At 40.1% G+C, this 18,262-nt stretch overlaps 1 protein-coding gene across 1 annotated transcript in view; it reads right to left on the reverse strand.

Annotated features, from left to right (window-relative positions):
* Positions 1-2,548: 2,548 nt before the first annotated feature.
* ORC2 (origin recognition complex subunit 2) overlaps positions 2,549-18,262 on the reverse strand; it is a 53,613-nt gene continuing 37,899 nt past the window's right edge. Inside the window, exons 13-18 of the mRNA XM_046659384.1 lie at positions 18,044-18,140; positions 13,000-13,146; positions 12,242-12,413; positions 8,059-8,120; positions 7,255-7,373; positions 2,549-5,197 (exon numbers count right to left, since the gene is read on the reverse strand). Of these exons, the coding sequence (XP_046515340.1) occupies positions 5,111-5,197; positions 7,255-7,373; positions 8,059-8,120; positions 12,242-12,413; positions 13,000-13,146; positions 18,044-18,140 (684 nt within the window). The 3' untranslated portion in view covers positions 2,549-5,110. The remainder of the gene's footprint in view (positions 5,198-7,254; positions 7,374-8,058; positions 8,121-12,241; positions 12,414-12,999; positions 13,147-18,043; positions 18,141-18,262) is intronic.

An 18,262-nucleotide genomic window follows, 5' to 3' on the forward strand; every position in this document is an offset into this window, starting at 1 on the left:
CCACACGCCACATCTAGAATGATCCACAACTGAAAATAGACAACTATGTACCAGGGGGGCTTTGGGAGAAAAAGGAAAAATAAAATCTTAAAAAAAAAAAAAGAATGTACATTATCATTTCTGGTCTGTTAACCTGCTTCACCAAATGTTCTGTAGCTCATAAGGTGAAAACTGCACCATAACTACCATTAAAGAACAAGTGTTCATTATAAAGGACAAACTCAAGAATAATATTGATGTATAAAGTATATATTCATTATAAACTCGAGGAAAGATCGACTAAAATCTTTTTACTTAACATGCTTATAATCCTCTCCTTAGTTTAATTATAGATGGGATGTGCCATTCTCGAGCTCCATGCCCTGGATTAGTTTAAACACACACTTTAAAAACTTGGGATTAGAGCATTTCTTTCTGGGTGGTAGCCTCCAGCAGTGATAAGGTCTGTCTGTCCTGTTCCTGGGTCACTAATGTCCCACCTACATTTCAGAATCAGGATGAGATTTTTCAGGATGAGGTTTTTCTTTTTTTAGTATGCATGATCGTTATTCATACAACTATTGTTTTATTGCTTTTTAGGTAGCTCGCCTGTAATCTTACTAGTAATATGTAAAGATGGTTAGCCTTCAAAATACTAGTGATTACTTACACAGTATTAGTTTTGTGCCAGGCACCCTGCTAGGTGCATTAGGAACACCGTGAGTCCTTTCCCATTTTACAGACAGCAAACTGAAACAGGTTTAGGAGCTGGCCCCAGGCCACATAGCTAAAACATGCTGGAGTTAGGACACAGCTCGAGGCAGTCTGGCTCCAGGCCTTGTGCTTACCTACTTCTTAATCAAATATGTTGATAAAACTGATGGAAGAGGTATGGAAGAAATCCTGAAGGAAAAGAAACCCATTTTAACTGTGATCTTCTTTGGGTGATGTGATGGGAGGTTATGCTTTTTTAAATACTTTTAATACATATTTCCAATTTCTCTTCTGAGCTTGTTACTTTGGTAAAATACTAGTATGAGAAAGCACAGAATTTTACATTTCTTTTGTAGGATGCTGTTCTATCAATCTTACCTCCTGGAGGATTTGGGATCCCAACTTTCAAATTATTCTTGGTGGTTCACCTGTAATATTGCTTCACTACAGAAATAACCAGTAGGACTGAGCCTTATGAAATGCCCCCAGGTAGTTGGACGAGGAGCCAAGGAAGGAAAGGGGAGGAGAATCAGCAAAGTGTCAGAAGCCAAGAAGTAGAAAGTTGTGATGACGGTGGCCAGCAGCGTCAAGTAGAGAATGAGCTAGCAGACAGCTCTAGAGACCATCGTAATGGCATTTGCTTCAGTCATTTATCGTTCGCTTTCTGTATGTGGGGCCCATAGAGATGGGAGAATAGGACAGAAATGTGGATGATAATTACAATAAACTCTTAAGTAACTACGCTAAGAATAGGCATAGGGTTTACGGGGAAAGTTTTCTAGGAAAAGGGGGTAGAACTCAGCCAACAGGGACAGCTTGAACAAATGCACTAAGTAAAGAAACAGCATAATACATTGAAGGAATTAATTCTTTATTGTCAGGGTGGAAGGCAGGAAGCAGGAAAGATGTGATCAGAAATGATGCTGAAGAGCGAGCCTGGGGCCAGTGACTCTCAAACCTTTTCTTTAGGTCACTTAAGGTGTGAGGTGATTTCATCTGTAACAGTGACGATGGCAGCAAGGAGCTTGTGGAGTTGAAGGTTGTAGATTAATTCCTTTGGATAGAGGTCCAGAAGGGCTAATGGATTAAAGGATTTTTTTATGATTGGACATACTTATTGTTAAGGTTTTGTGTTCTTTTAAAGGATGACATTGTTTCTATAATAAATGTTTATTTTTATTTACTTTTTTGAGGAAGATTAGCCCTGAGCTAACATCTGCTGCCAATCCTCCTCTTTTTGCTGAGGAAGACTGGCCCTGAGCTAACATCTGTGCCCATCTTCCTCCACTTTATATGCCTACCATGGCATGGCGTGCCAAGCAGTGCCATGTCTGCACCCGGGATCCGAACTGGCGAACCCCGGGCCACCGAAGCGGAACGTGTGCACTTAATTGCTGTGCTGCCGGGCCGGCCCTATAATAAATTTTTAAAGTTTCTTTACTGGCACGCTAGCATTTCTAAATAACTAAAAATACCCCCAAACACATCCTTTGTAGTTTCTTAAAGTATTGCTGAAGATTATTCTTTACTTGCACTTGTCAAGTTCTCTGAACTGTTAACTTTAAGGTGTTGCTTAGTTGTATATATCATTGCTTTCAAACTTCAACGTGCACAAGAACATCTGGAGCTGTAGTTAAGATGCGGATTGATTCAGATGCTCCAGTAGGGCCTAAGCATTTCTAAGCTCCCAAGAGATGCTGCCATTTTGAGGACCACATTTTGAGTAGCAAAAGTAAAGATGGTGACCTAAATACTTGGGAATGCTTGGGCCCAAGGTGATATATGCCAAAATTGCTAAGAAAATTTGCTAATGAGCTTTGTTATACTCACATTTAAAATTGTATTTTCCATAGCATCAGTTATTTCAAATTTACTTTATTCAGCACATTAAGGATACTGTGACAATTAATGCTATTAAAACCTTTAAATAGATATTTCAGATTTCATCTTCATATCCACACAACTCCTGTATGGCACAGAGCCTTCTAATAAGAGCTCAATAAACATGAATTAAAATGGCTTAACAGCAGTGTGAAAGCCTGAGGACAGAGCCATTTATGTGACAGTTTATTCGTCCCTTGGGTTTTTGGAGCCAGAGTCTGTGACAGGGCAGACCCTCATGACTCACGGTCATCGCTGATGGCTTCTCAGGACTAGGCTGCACGAGTCCTCTCACCTCCTAGAATGTAGGAAAATACATTCTGAACCATGCTCCTGGCTGTGCATTTGAGTTAGCTGGGGAAAAAAAGACTTCTGAAGTTGTGTTGTTTTAAAAAGTTAAGCAAAATCTCTTACCAATCCCCCGAACTCACTGATCTTGTATAAGAATGAAGTGTCCGTACATTAGAGTGACAACCGTGATGCTGAGAAAGTGCAGTTTCCGGAGTATCGAGAACTGACGCAGCACTCGCTGCACGAGGATTCAGCACTGTGCCGAGTCTGCAAACGTCTGTCTGCATACCCAGTGCCTTTTTGGGGCCTATTTATTTATTTAGCCATTTTATTAAAAGAGCAGCCAGAGAAATCTTTCAAGGTTTCAGGTCTGTTCCATCTTGCCAGAAGGGAGGAGCAGCGGAAGATGCAGCCTCAGCGGCCGAGTCTCACTGACAGAGCGCACACCGACGCTGCAGCAGGCCAGTGAGGAGCAGCTCACAACGCGGCAAGGGCTGCCTCAGGTCTGGAAGACGTACTCAGGAAAGTTTGGAAACACTTCAAGATATTTTTAGTAAAAAACCAGTACTATAATTTAAAAAAAGTGATTTTATCTAAATTGGCTTTTTATTTAGTAGTAAAGACTATTGACACTGCCTGCAAATAGTATAGTATAGACACAAAAATTATAAAAATAAACCAGATACTTAAGGGCACATGCAGTTTGCAAATTATGTCATTAAAGATTTTGTATACTCTTTTATACTGTAAATTATTATAAACTAAATATATTAAGCAAAAAAAGCAAGGTGCAAACCAGCAAGTATCATGTGCTGCCACTTGTGTTTTGAAAGGAGAGACAGGTGCCTTACTCGAGCACAGGCTGCCTCTGCAGGAGCACTAACCGCCAGCAGGGTTGCCTGGGCACTCGAGCAGGGGAGGGAAGCTGACTCATGCTTCACTGAATATCCTTTGATACAATTAAAATTTTTTAGAATCATATTTGTGTACAGTCTGATTAAATATTTTGATTAGTAATTATATTTAAGACTAAAGACTTAGTATATGGATTTAACAAAATTATATGCCACAAACAAATGATTTAAAAAATTCTGAGCATTTTGGGAAATATTTTCATGAAAGAGCTTTATAAGAGAAGAGATGAGTGAAAAATGCTGATGGAGTACATACTTTATTACAGTGATGTTTAAACAAACAGTTTCACACTTGGAAACCGATCAGGGAGTATGTGAAGACTGAGCGGACACACTGGCCAAGGCTAGCCAATTTTCCTTTCCTAAGAAAAAAGGCTTCTGTAAATAAAGAAAAAAACTGAAATGTCTTACAGTGAGTTTTAGGTCTTCTTCATAGAAAAATCAAGATAAATTTAAAGCCAGCCATTAATATGCTACTCGCTTGCATGTTAAAACAAAAATATGTTGATATACAAGAATAATTAAATTTTTATTTTCTGTTGTCTTGAAAACAATGACTAAAATGTAATTCAGGATTGTCTTTTTCTAGCCTGGCTTCTCACTTGTATCAAAAGGTGACGGCACAGACCTGAACTGTGCCGAACGCCATGGTCTGTGACTGTTCGTGTGCTTGCTACGCTGGGTGCACACCGTGTACACTCGTTAGGCTTTTCCCACCATCCCAACTGAATGGTGTCAAGCTCCCTCTCCCCGCCCCAGTATGTAGCCTAAACCCCAAAGGAGAAAGCCGAGTCACCTGCGTCTTCCCAGTCTTCCACCTTTCGTTAAGCCATTTCAGGAACACCAAGAGATGGTCTGCCCTCTCCATGACACTCGTCAGTCCTGACACACAACAGCAAATAAAGCAGACTGACGTGATGCCAACGTCTTTGTACTTCCACACTCTGGAACAAGCACACTTGCAAACAACCAGCTCCAGAAGTGTTAAAAGGCCCTCAAAAAATTAGGAATAATATCATCTCTAGTATAAAAGAATTCAAAAACATCCAGTTCCAAATAGTCCCTGAGCATACTGTTCATTCCAGCAAGATGTCTCCAGAGAGGTAATGAATGAAAGGCACATTTTCTCCAACTTGAGGACCGTGCATAGTACTAGCGATAGTCCAGCAGCCAGGCTAACCAAGGTTCTAACCGAGGACACTCCCCCTCCCAATTTTCAATCTCGTACACTGGAAAAAGTAACATTGGATGGCAACACAACACTTCAGACGAGAGGAGTGGCAGCTGGAGTACATCGACCCTTCGCAGAAGACTCAAGAGGAAGGACAGCTTCAAGACTCCTCTTCCTCCTTTTCCAGGAAATCAGTCAACGTTCCACTGTCAACAGGAATTAATAAATATTCCACTCCATCAGCTCCCTGAAAGATGCAAGGAGACCCTGGGTGTTAGTCATCTGGAAGAGAGATATGTGAATCCTCTTGTAGGTTCAAACAAAAAATGGATTTGGTTTCCTCAGTATGTTATATAAATACACAAGTATAAAAAGGCAAAAGGGCACACAGGCATATATATCTACTTAAATACACTGAGCTTATAGTTAAACCACTTTATAGTGGAAAAGGAGACTAGAGGGTGAGTGGGTGGGTATTTATTTTCTTCACCCTGCCTGCTCTTCCTAGAATCTTACACGATTGATCTCTTGGTTCTTTTATCCCCCTTTCGACTGGATCGCTCCCATTGGCTTTTAAGTCCTTTCACGTACCTCCCATTTTAAAGTAAGCCTCACCAGGCTCCTCATTCCTCTCCAACTGTCACGCAACCTCTTCACCTTCCCAGGGGAGCTGTCTGTAAAGGGTGGTCTCCTTTTCCTCACTTTTCACTCAACCCAGTCCAACCTAGCCACTGCCACCATTATCATGTCACCAAAAGAGACTCTGCTTAGACCACCGAGGAATTTCACGTTCCTAAATCCAATAGGTATTTTCACTCTTCATCTTTTTTGGTCTCTTGGCAGCACCTGACTTTTTCTTAAAACATGCTTCTCTTGGCTTCTATGACATCATACCCTGGCTGACATCACAGCATTTCTTCTTGGCTCTGGCTATTTCTCTCACCTCTGGAGCCTTATCTTCTACTTGGCCAGTAAATGTTACACTTAGTTCCCGGCCCACTAATCTCAATATATGTCCTCTCTAGGTAGTCGCACCAATGCCTGGTTTCAGTTGCAAGCTAAATACGTAGGAATCAAAACTCTTGTATCTCTAGCCCAGATCTTTGCTCTGGTTTCTCGTCCAGGAATCCAACCGCCTCGTTGACATCTCTGAGGAATCTCAAAGGAAGCTGAGAGTGAGTTCATGATAAATCCAAACACCCTGAGATCATGAACTCATGATCTGTCTCCCCAAAAATGTTTCTCTTCCAGTTTCTCATCCAATGATCCCACATCTCTCTGGTTGTGCAAGCCACAAACCGGGAATTACTCGACACTTTCCTTTCCCTTGGTTCCCATATCCAAACCATCAACAATTGTTGTCAGTTTAGCCTCAAGTACCTCTTGAATCCAACCCTTTCCTCTCTTCACCCTAGTCCAGGTTACCATCATCTCACCCAGACTACTAACGCCTTCCTAGCTGGTCCCTCTGCATCGAGTGTTGACAATCCACATCCCACTCCACCCCATTCCACTCTCCATACCAGAGTCAGAACAATTTTTCTAATGCTTGCCATTATTTTAGAACAAAGATTAAAGTCCTTTCCTTGGCCTAAAAGTCGCGCATGGTCTAGCCCTTACATCACTACTCTTTCAGCCTCATCGTGCGCCATGCTGGTCCTCTTTGTGTTCCAGGGTCTCTTTACCTGCTGTTTCTGCTGGGAACGCTCTTCCCTTCCCTCTCTAACTAGTTATCTCCTAGTCTTCCTTCAGATCTCAGTTCAGTGGTCTCTTGTGATAACCATAACGAGGTCAAATCTACTTACCTTAATGTGCTCTTTCAGAACCATGTATCTTCCAATCATAGGACTTACGACAGTTAAAATTTTACGTGTGTGTGATTATTCAACCAATGTGCGTCTCCTCCATTAGACTTTAAGCTCTCTGAGAAAAGGACTTAGGTTTTTGCTTACTACTGTATCCTAATACTTCGTGTGATATCTGACATAGTTAGTGCTCAATAAGCATAGATCAGATTAATGAATGGGGTGGAAGGAAGAGAGGGAGAGGGAACAGAACTATTTAACTCACCACAGACTTCTAATGGCCTAGGATCTGGACTAGAACTTTAAGTTTCCTGCTCGGCTCCGCGGCAGAGTACTTCCACCCTCTCTGTTTCTACAGAACTCAAGCGGCACACTGCCTAAGGAGATGCCTGTGACCCATCACGGAACTTCAGTTTCATAATCAGATCTGGGTCAAAGGCATACTTGTCCCTGAGTAAATGCAATACACTATACCTTTGCCACAACAGCAAAGTCTCACCTTCTTTGTTCTTATAAGCTTGTGGTCCCTAAATTCAGTTAACTGGGCCCGAAGTGTCAGATCACTATTGACAAGGAAGGCCTCCCGACACTGCTGATAAAAATCTTGAAAAGACAGTCCTGGAGAGTTCAAAAGGAGACAGAATTTCATTTAAGTGAACATAAGTCACCATTTAAGACATGACCCCAGTATATGGATACCCACACCAAGCAACACAGAAAAAAATGCTGTTGCCATAGTATGTCAAGGCAGACAGTAAGCATCGGTCTAAAAAAGGAGATACCTCTGGAAGAATACTTAGGTGTTATACCCTGTGGCTTATATTTTTTAAAGAGAACTGACTGGTTCAAAGTAGTCAACTGTGACCAAGTATAACATAATCCTGTGGGCAGTTTTAAACAGTGCGAATAAAGTTGACTTTTAAAGAGGGAACTAGTAAGTCATGAGAACTGAATGATTATTAAAATGTTTGTTTAAATTAACACACTATTTTTACTCAAGGGGAAGGAAATCTCCTAAGATGCCCATATGAAATATATGTAATTGGTAGACCCATCCATAGTTGGCATAGGAAAGTTAAAAGGTAAGCTAGGTTTGCCTTTCGATTCACATTGGCAAACAGCCTGCTCAGCAGTGTCTCTACAGGGCCGCCAGGAGATGTGCCACGTGGCAGACACAGTGAGCACAGAGCAAACCTTCTATTCACTACTATGAAAAACTGCAGTGCTGTTACTAGATTCCAGAAAAAGCAATCTGTGGGGTAAAACAAAAGTCAGACAACTGAATATCACAAAGATTGGGTACCAGCGTAAGACGGGCTCTCCTGGTTGTCCAGCTGATACTTGCTTAGGAGCCTAAAAATTCCCCTAAGGAAAAAAACAAACAGGAATTCAAATCCAAATTGCTAACATCAAAAGACACACAAAAAGAGTGTGAAATACTTGGCCTGTCTACATTATCTTCTGTTCCTTTCTCCAAGGAACATCATATCCTGGCCTTCTTAAAAAGAAGCTTTTTAATTTCCTTTTAAGGAAAATCTAGTACTTTTTTCAATTAAGTTGAATTTAATTAAGGTTAGTTTACTATAGGAAACTTGGAATACATAATAAAATCTAAAGAGGAAAATATCAATCCCATAACCCTAAAATAACAGCCACTAACATCTGACGTGGAGATTCTATCCGCCTGTGCCGCTCTCTCGGAGGCAGGTGGAGACACACGAGTTCATGCATTTCTATATGGTTCACACCGTGTACACCTCACCCTTTCACTTACTGATTTCTCCATGTCTTTAAAAACTCTTCCCAGATCATTTTTAATGGCTGCTCATCTACTGTATCGTAAACTTCCCATTTCCCTACTGGCTTTGATGCTTACAGTACTGCCAATTTTAACTATTAAAAATAACTCCACATTAAAGAAAACTGTACACAAATATTCTTTCATGTCTGGAATTATTTCTGTAGGGGAGTGTGCTAAGTGGCATTATGGGGTTGGAAGCAGTGTTACACAAACTAAGATTCCCAGGAATCCCTGGGTGTGGCAAAAATTTTAAACCTTTGCATTTTCATTTTTACAATCATCTAGAATAATTACTGTAAACATTTCAGATCATCTGAACGACCACTTTATAATTAAGTACTCCCTCTGAATCTACAGCTACATTTCGGTTAAGATTTTTGATCAGGGGCCGGCCCGGTGGTGCAGCGGTTAAGTGCGCACGTTCCGCTTTGGCGGCCCGGGGTTCACCGGTTAGGATCCCGGGTGCGGACATGGCACTGCTTGGCACGCCATGCTGTGGTAGGCATCCCACATAGAAAGCAGAGGAAGATGGGCACGGATGTTAGCTCAGGGCCAGTCTTCCTCAACAAAAAGAGGAGGATTGGCAGATGTTAGCTCAGGGCTAATCTTCCTCAAAAAAAAGAGATTTTTGATCAGTCACATTCACACCAAGTAAAGACTAAACGATACTGAACGTTGCAAAACGAAGAAAAATTTCAAAGTAGTTTAAATTAAAAAACAAAAAGCATTGGAGGCTACCACGCAGACACACAGGTATGCCAAACTGAGAAACACCTGCGTTAGAGCAGTCAGCGTCACATTCAACGCCATGAGTGCTCCTACTGCGTGGATGCCCAGCTTCACATGTAACGACCTGCGACGGTCCATTAGCAGTAAGTGTAACAGTAAAATTGAACGAAGACTTTTTCTGTTCCCAGTTCCATCAAAAATTCTGATTAGATACCTATTTGATGCATATTTCAGTTTAATGCAATGCTTAGCTTAAAGTGTACAAAAACAACTTTATAGAGTGACAAAACTCATTAAAGTGAACATCTGGGGGTTAACACGAGGGAGTCTTATCATGATACAACTGAGCATCTCGACTGTGGTGGTAGTTACGCAAGGCTGCACGTGACAGAAGTGCGCAGAGCTAGCGCTCACGCTCACACGAGTGAGTGCAGGTACCCACAGCGGGACCTGACTGGGCCCTGCGACTGTGCCAGCGCCAGCTGCCTGCTTCAGGACTGCACTTGGCGCTTGGCGGGAGACGCTGGCACGGAGGCCGGCTGGGAGAGGGGTGCCCAGGACCTCCTTGCGCGTTTCTTTGTAACCTCCTGTGAATCTGTAATTATTTCAAAACAAAAAGGTTTTAAAAAACCAGATACACATAAAATAAAAGTAACTAAATGGAAAAGAAAGTGCTAGCAAAAGAAAAGAGAAAGATCTATTTGAAAGTTCCTGTGTACCCCGTCCTCCACCTATTCCCCTCCCTTCTTCTTCTTCTTTTGCTGAGGAAGATTCCTCCTGAGCTTAAATCTGTGTCAATCTTCCTCTATTCTTTAGTATGTGGGGCGCCAGCACAGCACAGCTGCTAACAGAGTGGTGCAGGTCCGAGCCAGGAAGCCAAACCCAGGATGCCAAAGCAGAACGTGCTGAACTTAACCACTAGGCCACCAGGGCTGACCCTCCCTTCCCTTCTTTTCCAGGGTCAGTACTATCCTGAATTAGGTACTTTTTGTTTCCATGTACATTTAAAAATTTTATTCAGGGGCTGGGCTCGTGGCTTAGTGGTTAAGTCCAGCACGCTCTGCTTTGGCGGCCCAGGTTCATGTGATCAGATCCTGCCTGTGGACCCACACCACTCATCAGCCATGCTGTGGCAGTATCCCACATACAAAAATAGAGGAAGACTGGCACAGAGGTTAGCTCAGGGCTAGCCTTCCTTAAGCAAAAAAAGAGGAAGACTAGCAAAAGATGTTAGCTCAGAGCGAATCTTCCTCACCAAAAAAAGGGGAAAAAAATAATAAAATAATAAAATTTCAACACTATATAGTATTGTTTTACATGCTTTTTGTTTTTCCATCTACCATCCTGTCTGGTTTAGCATTTGCCCTGTTTTGGACACTAAGTGATGTTGTCACACTGCTGTTACCCCACATAAGTCACACTCGTGGCTGCCAATGCTGCTTCTAGATCCAGAACACAGCGAGGCTGTGGTTTCAACTCTCTCACTGCTTTACGAGTCTGTTCCACCGAGATGTTCATATTTTGGAGCCAGGCTATATCTTTTTATTTTTGTTGTTTCACATTTTATCTTTTATGCTGGATGTTTGGAACAAAAAAGGATGAATTAAAGTGTGAAAGTACTATGCCATCTTGACCAGAAGTGTCCTCTCATTGCGCTTTAAAGAAAAAAAAGTCTTTGCTAGTCTCACCTGTTTATTCTTTAAGAAACTTTGAATTTTCTGTCAAATTTATAACGTAAAAATATCGTTTATGTTTTGATTAATTTATAGGTCTAATACATTTCTAACTTGGGAGAAATTGCTATCTTTATAACATTCAGCTCACTCATGCAAGAACACAATATTTCTCTTCATCTACTGGAATCTTATCTATTCTCAACAAGGTTTGTTGTGTTTTTTTGTTTGCTTTTTTAAAGATTGGCAGCTGAGCTAATAACTTGCCAATCTTTTTTTTTTTTCTTTTTCTCCCCAAATCCCCTCAGTAGATAGTTGTATACTTTTAGTTGTGGGTCCTTCTAGTTGTGGCACGTGGGATGCCACCTCAGCATGGCTTGATGAGTGGTGCCATGTCCACGCCTGGGATCCGAACTGGCGAAACCCTGGGCTGCCGCAGCGGAGCGCGCAGACTTAACCACTCAGCCATGGGGCCAGTGCCCGGTTTGTTGTTTTCTAACACATCGTCTTGCTAAAAATAGTTCTAGCATTCTATGCTTTGGGGGAGGGGAAGTTTGCTACTAAAAGCCTCTTTCAACAGGTTAATTATCACGCAAAATTTATTTTTTTCAGGCCTATGCTATATTCAGCTTTTCAGAGCTTTTATTAATTCAGACATGCCTCCTGGTTAGGCTGCTGAAAGGGCTTCCCTGGAGACATCAGACAAAGATGTTTAGGAGCGTGCGCTTTTGAGCCAGGTAGATTTGGACCAACATCTCTATGCCTTTTTCCATCTACCTTAGAGTGGTTATGAGTATCAAACGAGCTATTTCATGTAAAGCATCCCATGTTTGAATCAAAATGTTCAATATTAATTAAAAATAATCATCAAATACATCATGGATGTTTGCATATGTCCAAACTCATCAAATTATGCACATTAAATATGTGCAGTTCTTTGTCTCTTAACTATACCTCAATAAAGGTATAAAAAAAGAAAAAAATAACCATCGAATTTAAGCAAAATTCATCAAAATTCTGCTTTTTCCTCCACAATGATCCCCGAGTTGTTCTTATTCAGAAATATAAAAATCTATTAAGAAAAAGAATGCTAGTACTCCTGCTTTATTACTGGGCAACTGACTAGTCTGCCTACTGTATACCCAGTACTGCAACATTATTACTACTATTTCTCCTAATCTTTCAAACTAAGTAGGCACTTTAGTATTGCCATTAAAACCTAAGAGTGCATATCTTAAAATGTACAGAGTTTTTGAAGACAGAAACTACAGTTTCCCTCTTACCTTGCGTTAGGGGTAAGGCTTCGTAAGACATGAGTTAGGGAACTAAGTGGTAGTGATCCCGACTGTTTAACCAGAAGCGAATTCTCATAGGAGGTTTCTTCAGTATAAGGACTATATGTAGTAGTTTCATACCAGAGCCAGTTATAAAGACTCTGCTTTGCGTGGTCCCACACTAGAGCACAGGATCAAAGAAAACCAAGAATTACCAATTGTTGTCATGTTACTACATTCCACTTTAGGAAAGAATCAGAAAGCATTAAATAAAAAATGAATTCTGAAATTGTTCATTTTTGCCATATCCCCATCCAAATCAGTACCTCACAATCTAATTTCACTGTCAATCAACATCTGAATCTTTACATGTATATTAAATACAAATTAAAATATATTAGTGCTACCAAGTCTCTTTTAAAAAAATTTAATAATTTAACATTTTGTTTTATAGGATTATCCAATGTCTCTGAATTAAATGAATAAAAAAACTGCTGCAATAGCACGAAGAGTAGAAAGAGACCAAAATCAGGAGTCTCCTCTCCTTCATGAAACTTCAGGTGTAAAACACTCCCTTTACAACCTGAATTGTTATTTATGTTCTAAATCAGATTGAGAACACCTATATTTTTGGTAACCTGTGTCCTCAAACATGAAACAAAGGAAAAGTGTACTGAAAAAGAATAAAAATGTGACTTACAACATTAAGAAAATTAATTTTGTAAGACTGATATCTTGAGAAAGAAAAATAGTAACATTTAACTCACTGAGAGGAGCATTGAGGTGATCAATAGATGCTATGAGGTATATGTTATGTAAAGATGACAACTGGCCGATAATTTGCTGGCTTTTGTCTCCTCTCAACATTTGACTATCCAAATTGTGGATGAGAAGGAAGAGTTCTAATGAAGAATCTAAAAAGAAAGAGAATTCAATTATTATTTTCAGTATTTGTGAAGTCCCTAGCACACACAATGCTAAGTATTAAAGAATATGTCAAAGTATTATAGGACAAAACAACCATTGCTTAGAGGAATGCAGTTTATCTAAGAAGATAACGCAGTCATTCACAAAATAAGTAAGACACTATTAAAGTCCTAAAATAAAAGAACTTCATTGGAATCAGCAGGCACTAGAGACCATGGCTAGAGACTTAACTGGAATGGTTAGCACTTGAATCAGATCACAAAGAAAGCAGTTTTTGTTTTTTTTAAGGAAGATGAGCCCTGAGTTAACATCTGCTGCCAATCCTCCTCTCTTTGCTGAGGAAGACTGGCCCTGAGCTAACATCCGTGCCCATCTTCCTCTACTTTATATGTGGGACGCCGCCTCAGCATGGCCTGACAAGCGGTGACATGTCTGTACCTGGGATCTGAACCAGCAAACCCCGGGCTGCTGAAGCGGAACGTGCAAACTTAACCACTGTGCCACTGGGCCAGCCCCAAGAAAGTAGTTTTAATAAGGCATAGAAAATAAGCCAAGATGCATATTGGACTGGAGGTGAATCTGTGCATGTTGAATTACAAGGAGGGAGGAAAGGGGGGAGGACACAAAAACAAAACAAAAGAGCTCAAATTAAGAAATAATATAGAAAATCCTGATTATCACAAAGCTAAAGTAGACAAAAAAAAAGGGAGGGGAGGTGTTTGGGATATTGCTCAAGGCATCAGGAAGGTCAGAGAAGTAAAATATCATAAAAGTCAATGAAGAAAGAATTTGGAGGATGGAGTTATCAACACCATCAAATACTGCAGAGATCAAGATAAAGGATAAGCCAAGGTCAATGAGGTTATTAGTAAAAAGGAAATTACAGGTGATCCTCAAGCACGCAGTTCAGAAAGCACAAAAGCAAGAAATTAAGAAGGAAATAGGTAAAAAGTAGAAGGCAGGACATGTCTTCAAAAACTCTGAAATCACATTGAAACAGGAAAATAAAACAGTGTGGAAAGGCAGTGGAATCAGGTAAGTTTTTTTTCTTAAGATGGAAGAAGTCCTATACGTGTTAAAAAGCCATTGGTAGTCTCTCAGGAGTTGGTAAGAAAGGGGACCTTTGGAATCTATGATCGAGGATGAGCCTTGTAGAGAGAACAACTATATTGCTCTTCCACTGGAGGGTAGAAGCAGAACGATAATAAAGTGACAAAGATTCTGAGATGATGCATTTTGCAAGTTCAAGGTTCCTTCAATTCTAGAAGCTATCACAGCCAACAGTATTTAAATTATATATAAAAATTTAAATGACATATAAATATATAAAATGTTTTATATTATAAATATATACATATTTTACATTATTTCATGTTTTATTTATATTATTTACATTTAATTATAAAAATATAAAATTATATAGTTCATAATTACATATTTATATTATCTACGTCTACATAAAATATTCTTATATAACTATAAATTTTGTATAAATATATTCTATTACAATATTATATATAATATGTATAATATATACTATATACAGGCATAGCTCACTTTATTGTGCTTCACAGATACTGTTTCGTTTTTTTTTTTTACAAATTGAAGGTCTGCGGCAACCCCATGCTGAGCAAGTCTATCAGCACCATTTTTCCAAGAGCATTTGCTCACTTTGTGTCTGTGTCACATTTTGGCAATTCTCACAATATGTCAAACTTTTTCACTGTTATTATATTTGCTATGGTAATCTGTGATCAGTGATCTTTGATGTTACTATTGTAACTGTTTTGGGCACCACGAACCATGCCCATACAAGATGTCAGACTTAATCGATAAACGTTGTGTGTTACTGCCCCACCAGCCGGCCGGACCTGCCATTCCCCATCTCGCTCCCTCCCGCGGCCTCCCTCTTCCCTGAGACACAACACTGAAACTAGGCCAGTTAGTAACCCTACACGGCCTCTGAGTGTTCCAGTGAAAAGGAAAGCTGCACACCTCTCAGTGTGAATCAAAAGCTGGAAACAATTCAGCTTATTAAGGCAAGTCGAAAGCCAAGACAGGCTGAAAGCTAGGCCTCTTGCACCAGTTAGCCAAGCTGTGGATGCAAAGGAAACGTTCTTGAAGGAAATTAAAAGTGCTACTCCAGTGGACAAACGAATGATAAGAAAGTGAAACAGCCTTATTGCTGATACGGAGAAAGTTTTAGTCGTCTGGTTAGAAGATCAAACCAGCCACAACAATCCCTTAAGCCAAAGCCTAATCCAGAGCAAAGCCCTAACTCTCCTCAATTCTCTGAAGGTTGAGAGAGTGGAGGAAGCCGCAGAAGAGTCTGAAGCCAGCAGAGGCTGGTTCATGAGGTTTAAGGAAAGAAGCTGTGTCCATAACATAAAAGTGCAAGAGGACACAGCAGGTGCTGACGTAGACGCTGCAGCACGTTATCCAGAAGATCTAGCTGAGATCAGTAATGAAGGGGCCACACCAAACAGCAGATTTTCAATGTAGACGAAACAGCTTTAGACTGGAAGATGCCATCTAGGACTTTCACAGCTAGAAAGGAGAAGTCGATGGCTGGCTTCAAGGCTTCAAAGGAGCCCCTAACAAGGGGCTAATGCAGCTGGTTTCCTTAAGTTGAAGCCAATGCTCATTCACCATTCCAAAAATCCTAGGGCCCTTAAGAACTATGCTAAATCTACTCTGTATGTGCTCTATAAATGGAACAACAAAGCCTGGATGACAGCTCATCTGTTTATAACCTGGTTTACTTAATAGTTTAAGGCCATTGTTGAGACCCACTGCTCAGAAAAAAGGATTCCTTTCAAAATATAACTGCTCATTGACAATGTACCTGGTCACCCAGGAGCTCTGATGGAGTTGTGCAATGAGACTAATGTTTTCCTGCCTGCTAACACAACATCCATTCTGCATGGATGGATCGAGGAGTCATTCTGACTTTCAAGTCTTACCACCCGAGGAACACAGACGCTATAGCCGCCATAGATAGTGATTCCTCCGGTGGGTCTGGGCAAAGTAAACTGAAAACCTTCCGGAAAGGATTCACCATTCTAGACGCCATTAAGAACATGCGTGATTCATGGGAAGAGGTCAAAATATCAACATTACCAGGAATTTGGAAGAAGCTGATTCCAACCCTCATGGATGACTTTAAGGGGTTCAAGACTTCAGTGGAGGAAGTAAGTGCAGATGTGGTGGAAACAGCAAGTGAACTAAAATTAGAAACGGAGGGGCTGGCCCCGTGGCCGAGTGGTTAAGTTCACACGCTCCGCTTCAGTGGCCCAGGGTTTCGCTGGTTTGGATCCTGGGTGTGGACATGGCACTGCTTACAAGGCTATGTTGAGGCAATGTCCCACATGCCACAACTAGAAGGACCCACAAGTAAAATATACAACTATGTACTGGGGGAATTGGGGGAGAAAAAAGCAGGAAAAAAGAAAAAGGAAGACTGGCAACAGTTTTAGCTCAGGTGCCAATCTTTAAAATAAATAAATAAATAAATAAAATTAGAAGTGGAGCCTGAAGATATGACTGAATTGCTGAAATCTCATGATAAAACTTTAATGAATGAGGAGTTGCTTCTTATGGGTGAGCAAAGAAAGTGGTTTCTTGAGATGGAATCTACTCCTGGTGAAGATGCTGTGAAGACTGTTGAATGACAACGAAGGATTTAGAATGTTACATAAACTTAGTTGATAAAGCAGCGGCAGGGTTTGAGAGGACTGACTCCCAATTTTGAAAGAAGCTCCACTGTGGGTAAAATGTTGTCAGACAGCATCGCAGGCTACAGAGAAATTGTTTGGGAAAGGAAGAGTCAACGACACAGCAAACTTCACTGTCTTATATTAAGAAATTGCCACAGCCACCCCAGCCTTCAGCAAGCACCACCCTGATCATGATCAGTCAGCAGCCACCAACACCGAGGCAGGACTCTCCACCAGCAAAAAGATTACAACTCACCGAAGGCTCAGATGATGCTTAGCATTTCTTTTTCAACAAATAAAGTATTTTTCAACTAAGGGATATACATTGTTTTTTTTTAGACATAGTGCTATTGCACACTTAATAGACTACAGTGTAGTGTAAACATAACATTTATATGCACTGGGAAACCAAAAAATTCGTATGACTAATTGTATTGTGATATTTGCTTTATTGTGGTACTCTGGAACCAAACCCACAATAACTTCGAGGTATGCCTGCATATAATGTATATAAGTATATTATATATAGTATATATAAATATATATATAACCACGTAGACATCTATTTTAATGAGTATACAAAAAAATTTGAAATTATCCATCAAATCAGTTAAGCATAACCAGTTACTCCCTTTAATTCTTAAGCAATGACTAAATGACAATTGTTAGAACCTAAATAATTTTATTTCTAATTTTCTGAAATGCTCACATAACCAAAACAATCACATTAAACAATAACAAAAATGTTTTTTTCCCACTCCACAGATTTTAGTATATGAAATTATTCACATACAGTGATCTCTACTCAGAATAAAGAAATAAGAACGTTTTATAAAAATATTAAACAATATAAAAATATCAGACAAAGATCTATCAATCAACCAGAGGCACTTCACACTGACCGCACAAAACCTGAAATTATTCTGAAATAAGAGGCTTTTGGCTACACAAATTCAAGGCAGTAGGAGTAATTCCTGCTAGGTAAGTGAGGTTCACAGAAAAAGCTCATAGAAAAAGAAAGGACAAATTATTTTGGAGAAATCCAAATCAGCACTGAGAGAGTTGCCATTATTAAAGCAATCCTCAATTTTGTATAAACTAATAAATGAAGAAGTAGAAGTGTATGCCTAGCTTCACCCTAAAAATAGACAAATTTACTTCCTATTACCTTCTTTAAATTTGTTTGTTATCCAGTCCAGCTGGTCCAGTACACTGCGGAAGGTACCCGTGTGATCAAGGACTTCTTGTGTTATAGAATTCAGGATCTATAGCACACAAGTGGAAGAGGGACATCAATTACAACTTATTCTTATAATATATTCATGGGAGATATATACAATTAGCAAATCAATCCTTCTTTATAAATTAAAAATGAATTTGGATTTCC

The sequence above is a fragment of the Equus quagga genome, chromosome 4 (genome assembly GCF_021613505.1).
Source record: "Equus quagga isolate Etosha38 chromosome 4, UCLA_HA_Equagga_1.0, whole genome shotgun sequence".
NCBI classification, from domain to species: domain Eukaryota; kingdom Metazoa; phylum Chordata; class Mammalia; order Perissodactyla; family Equidae; genus Equus; species Equus quagga.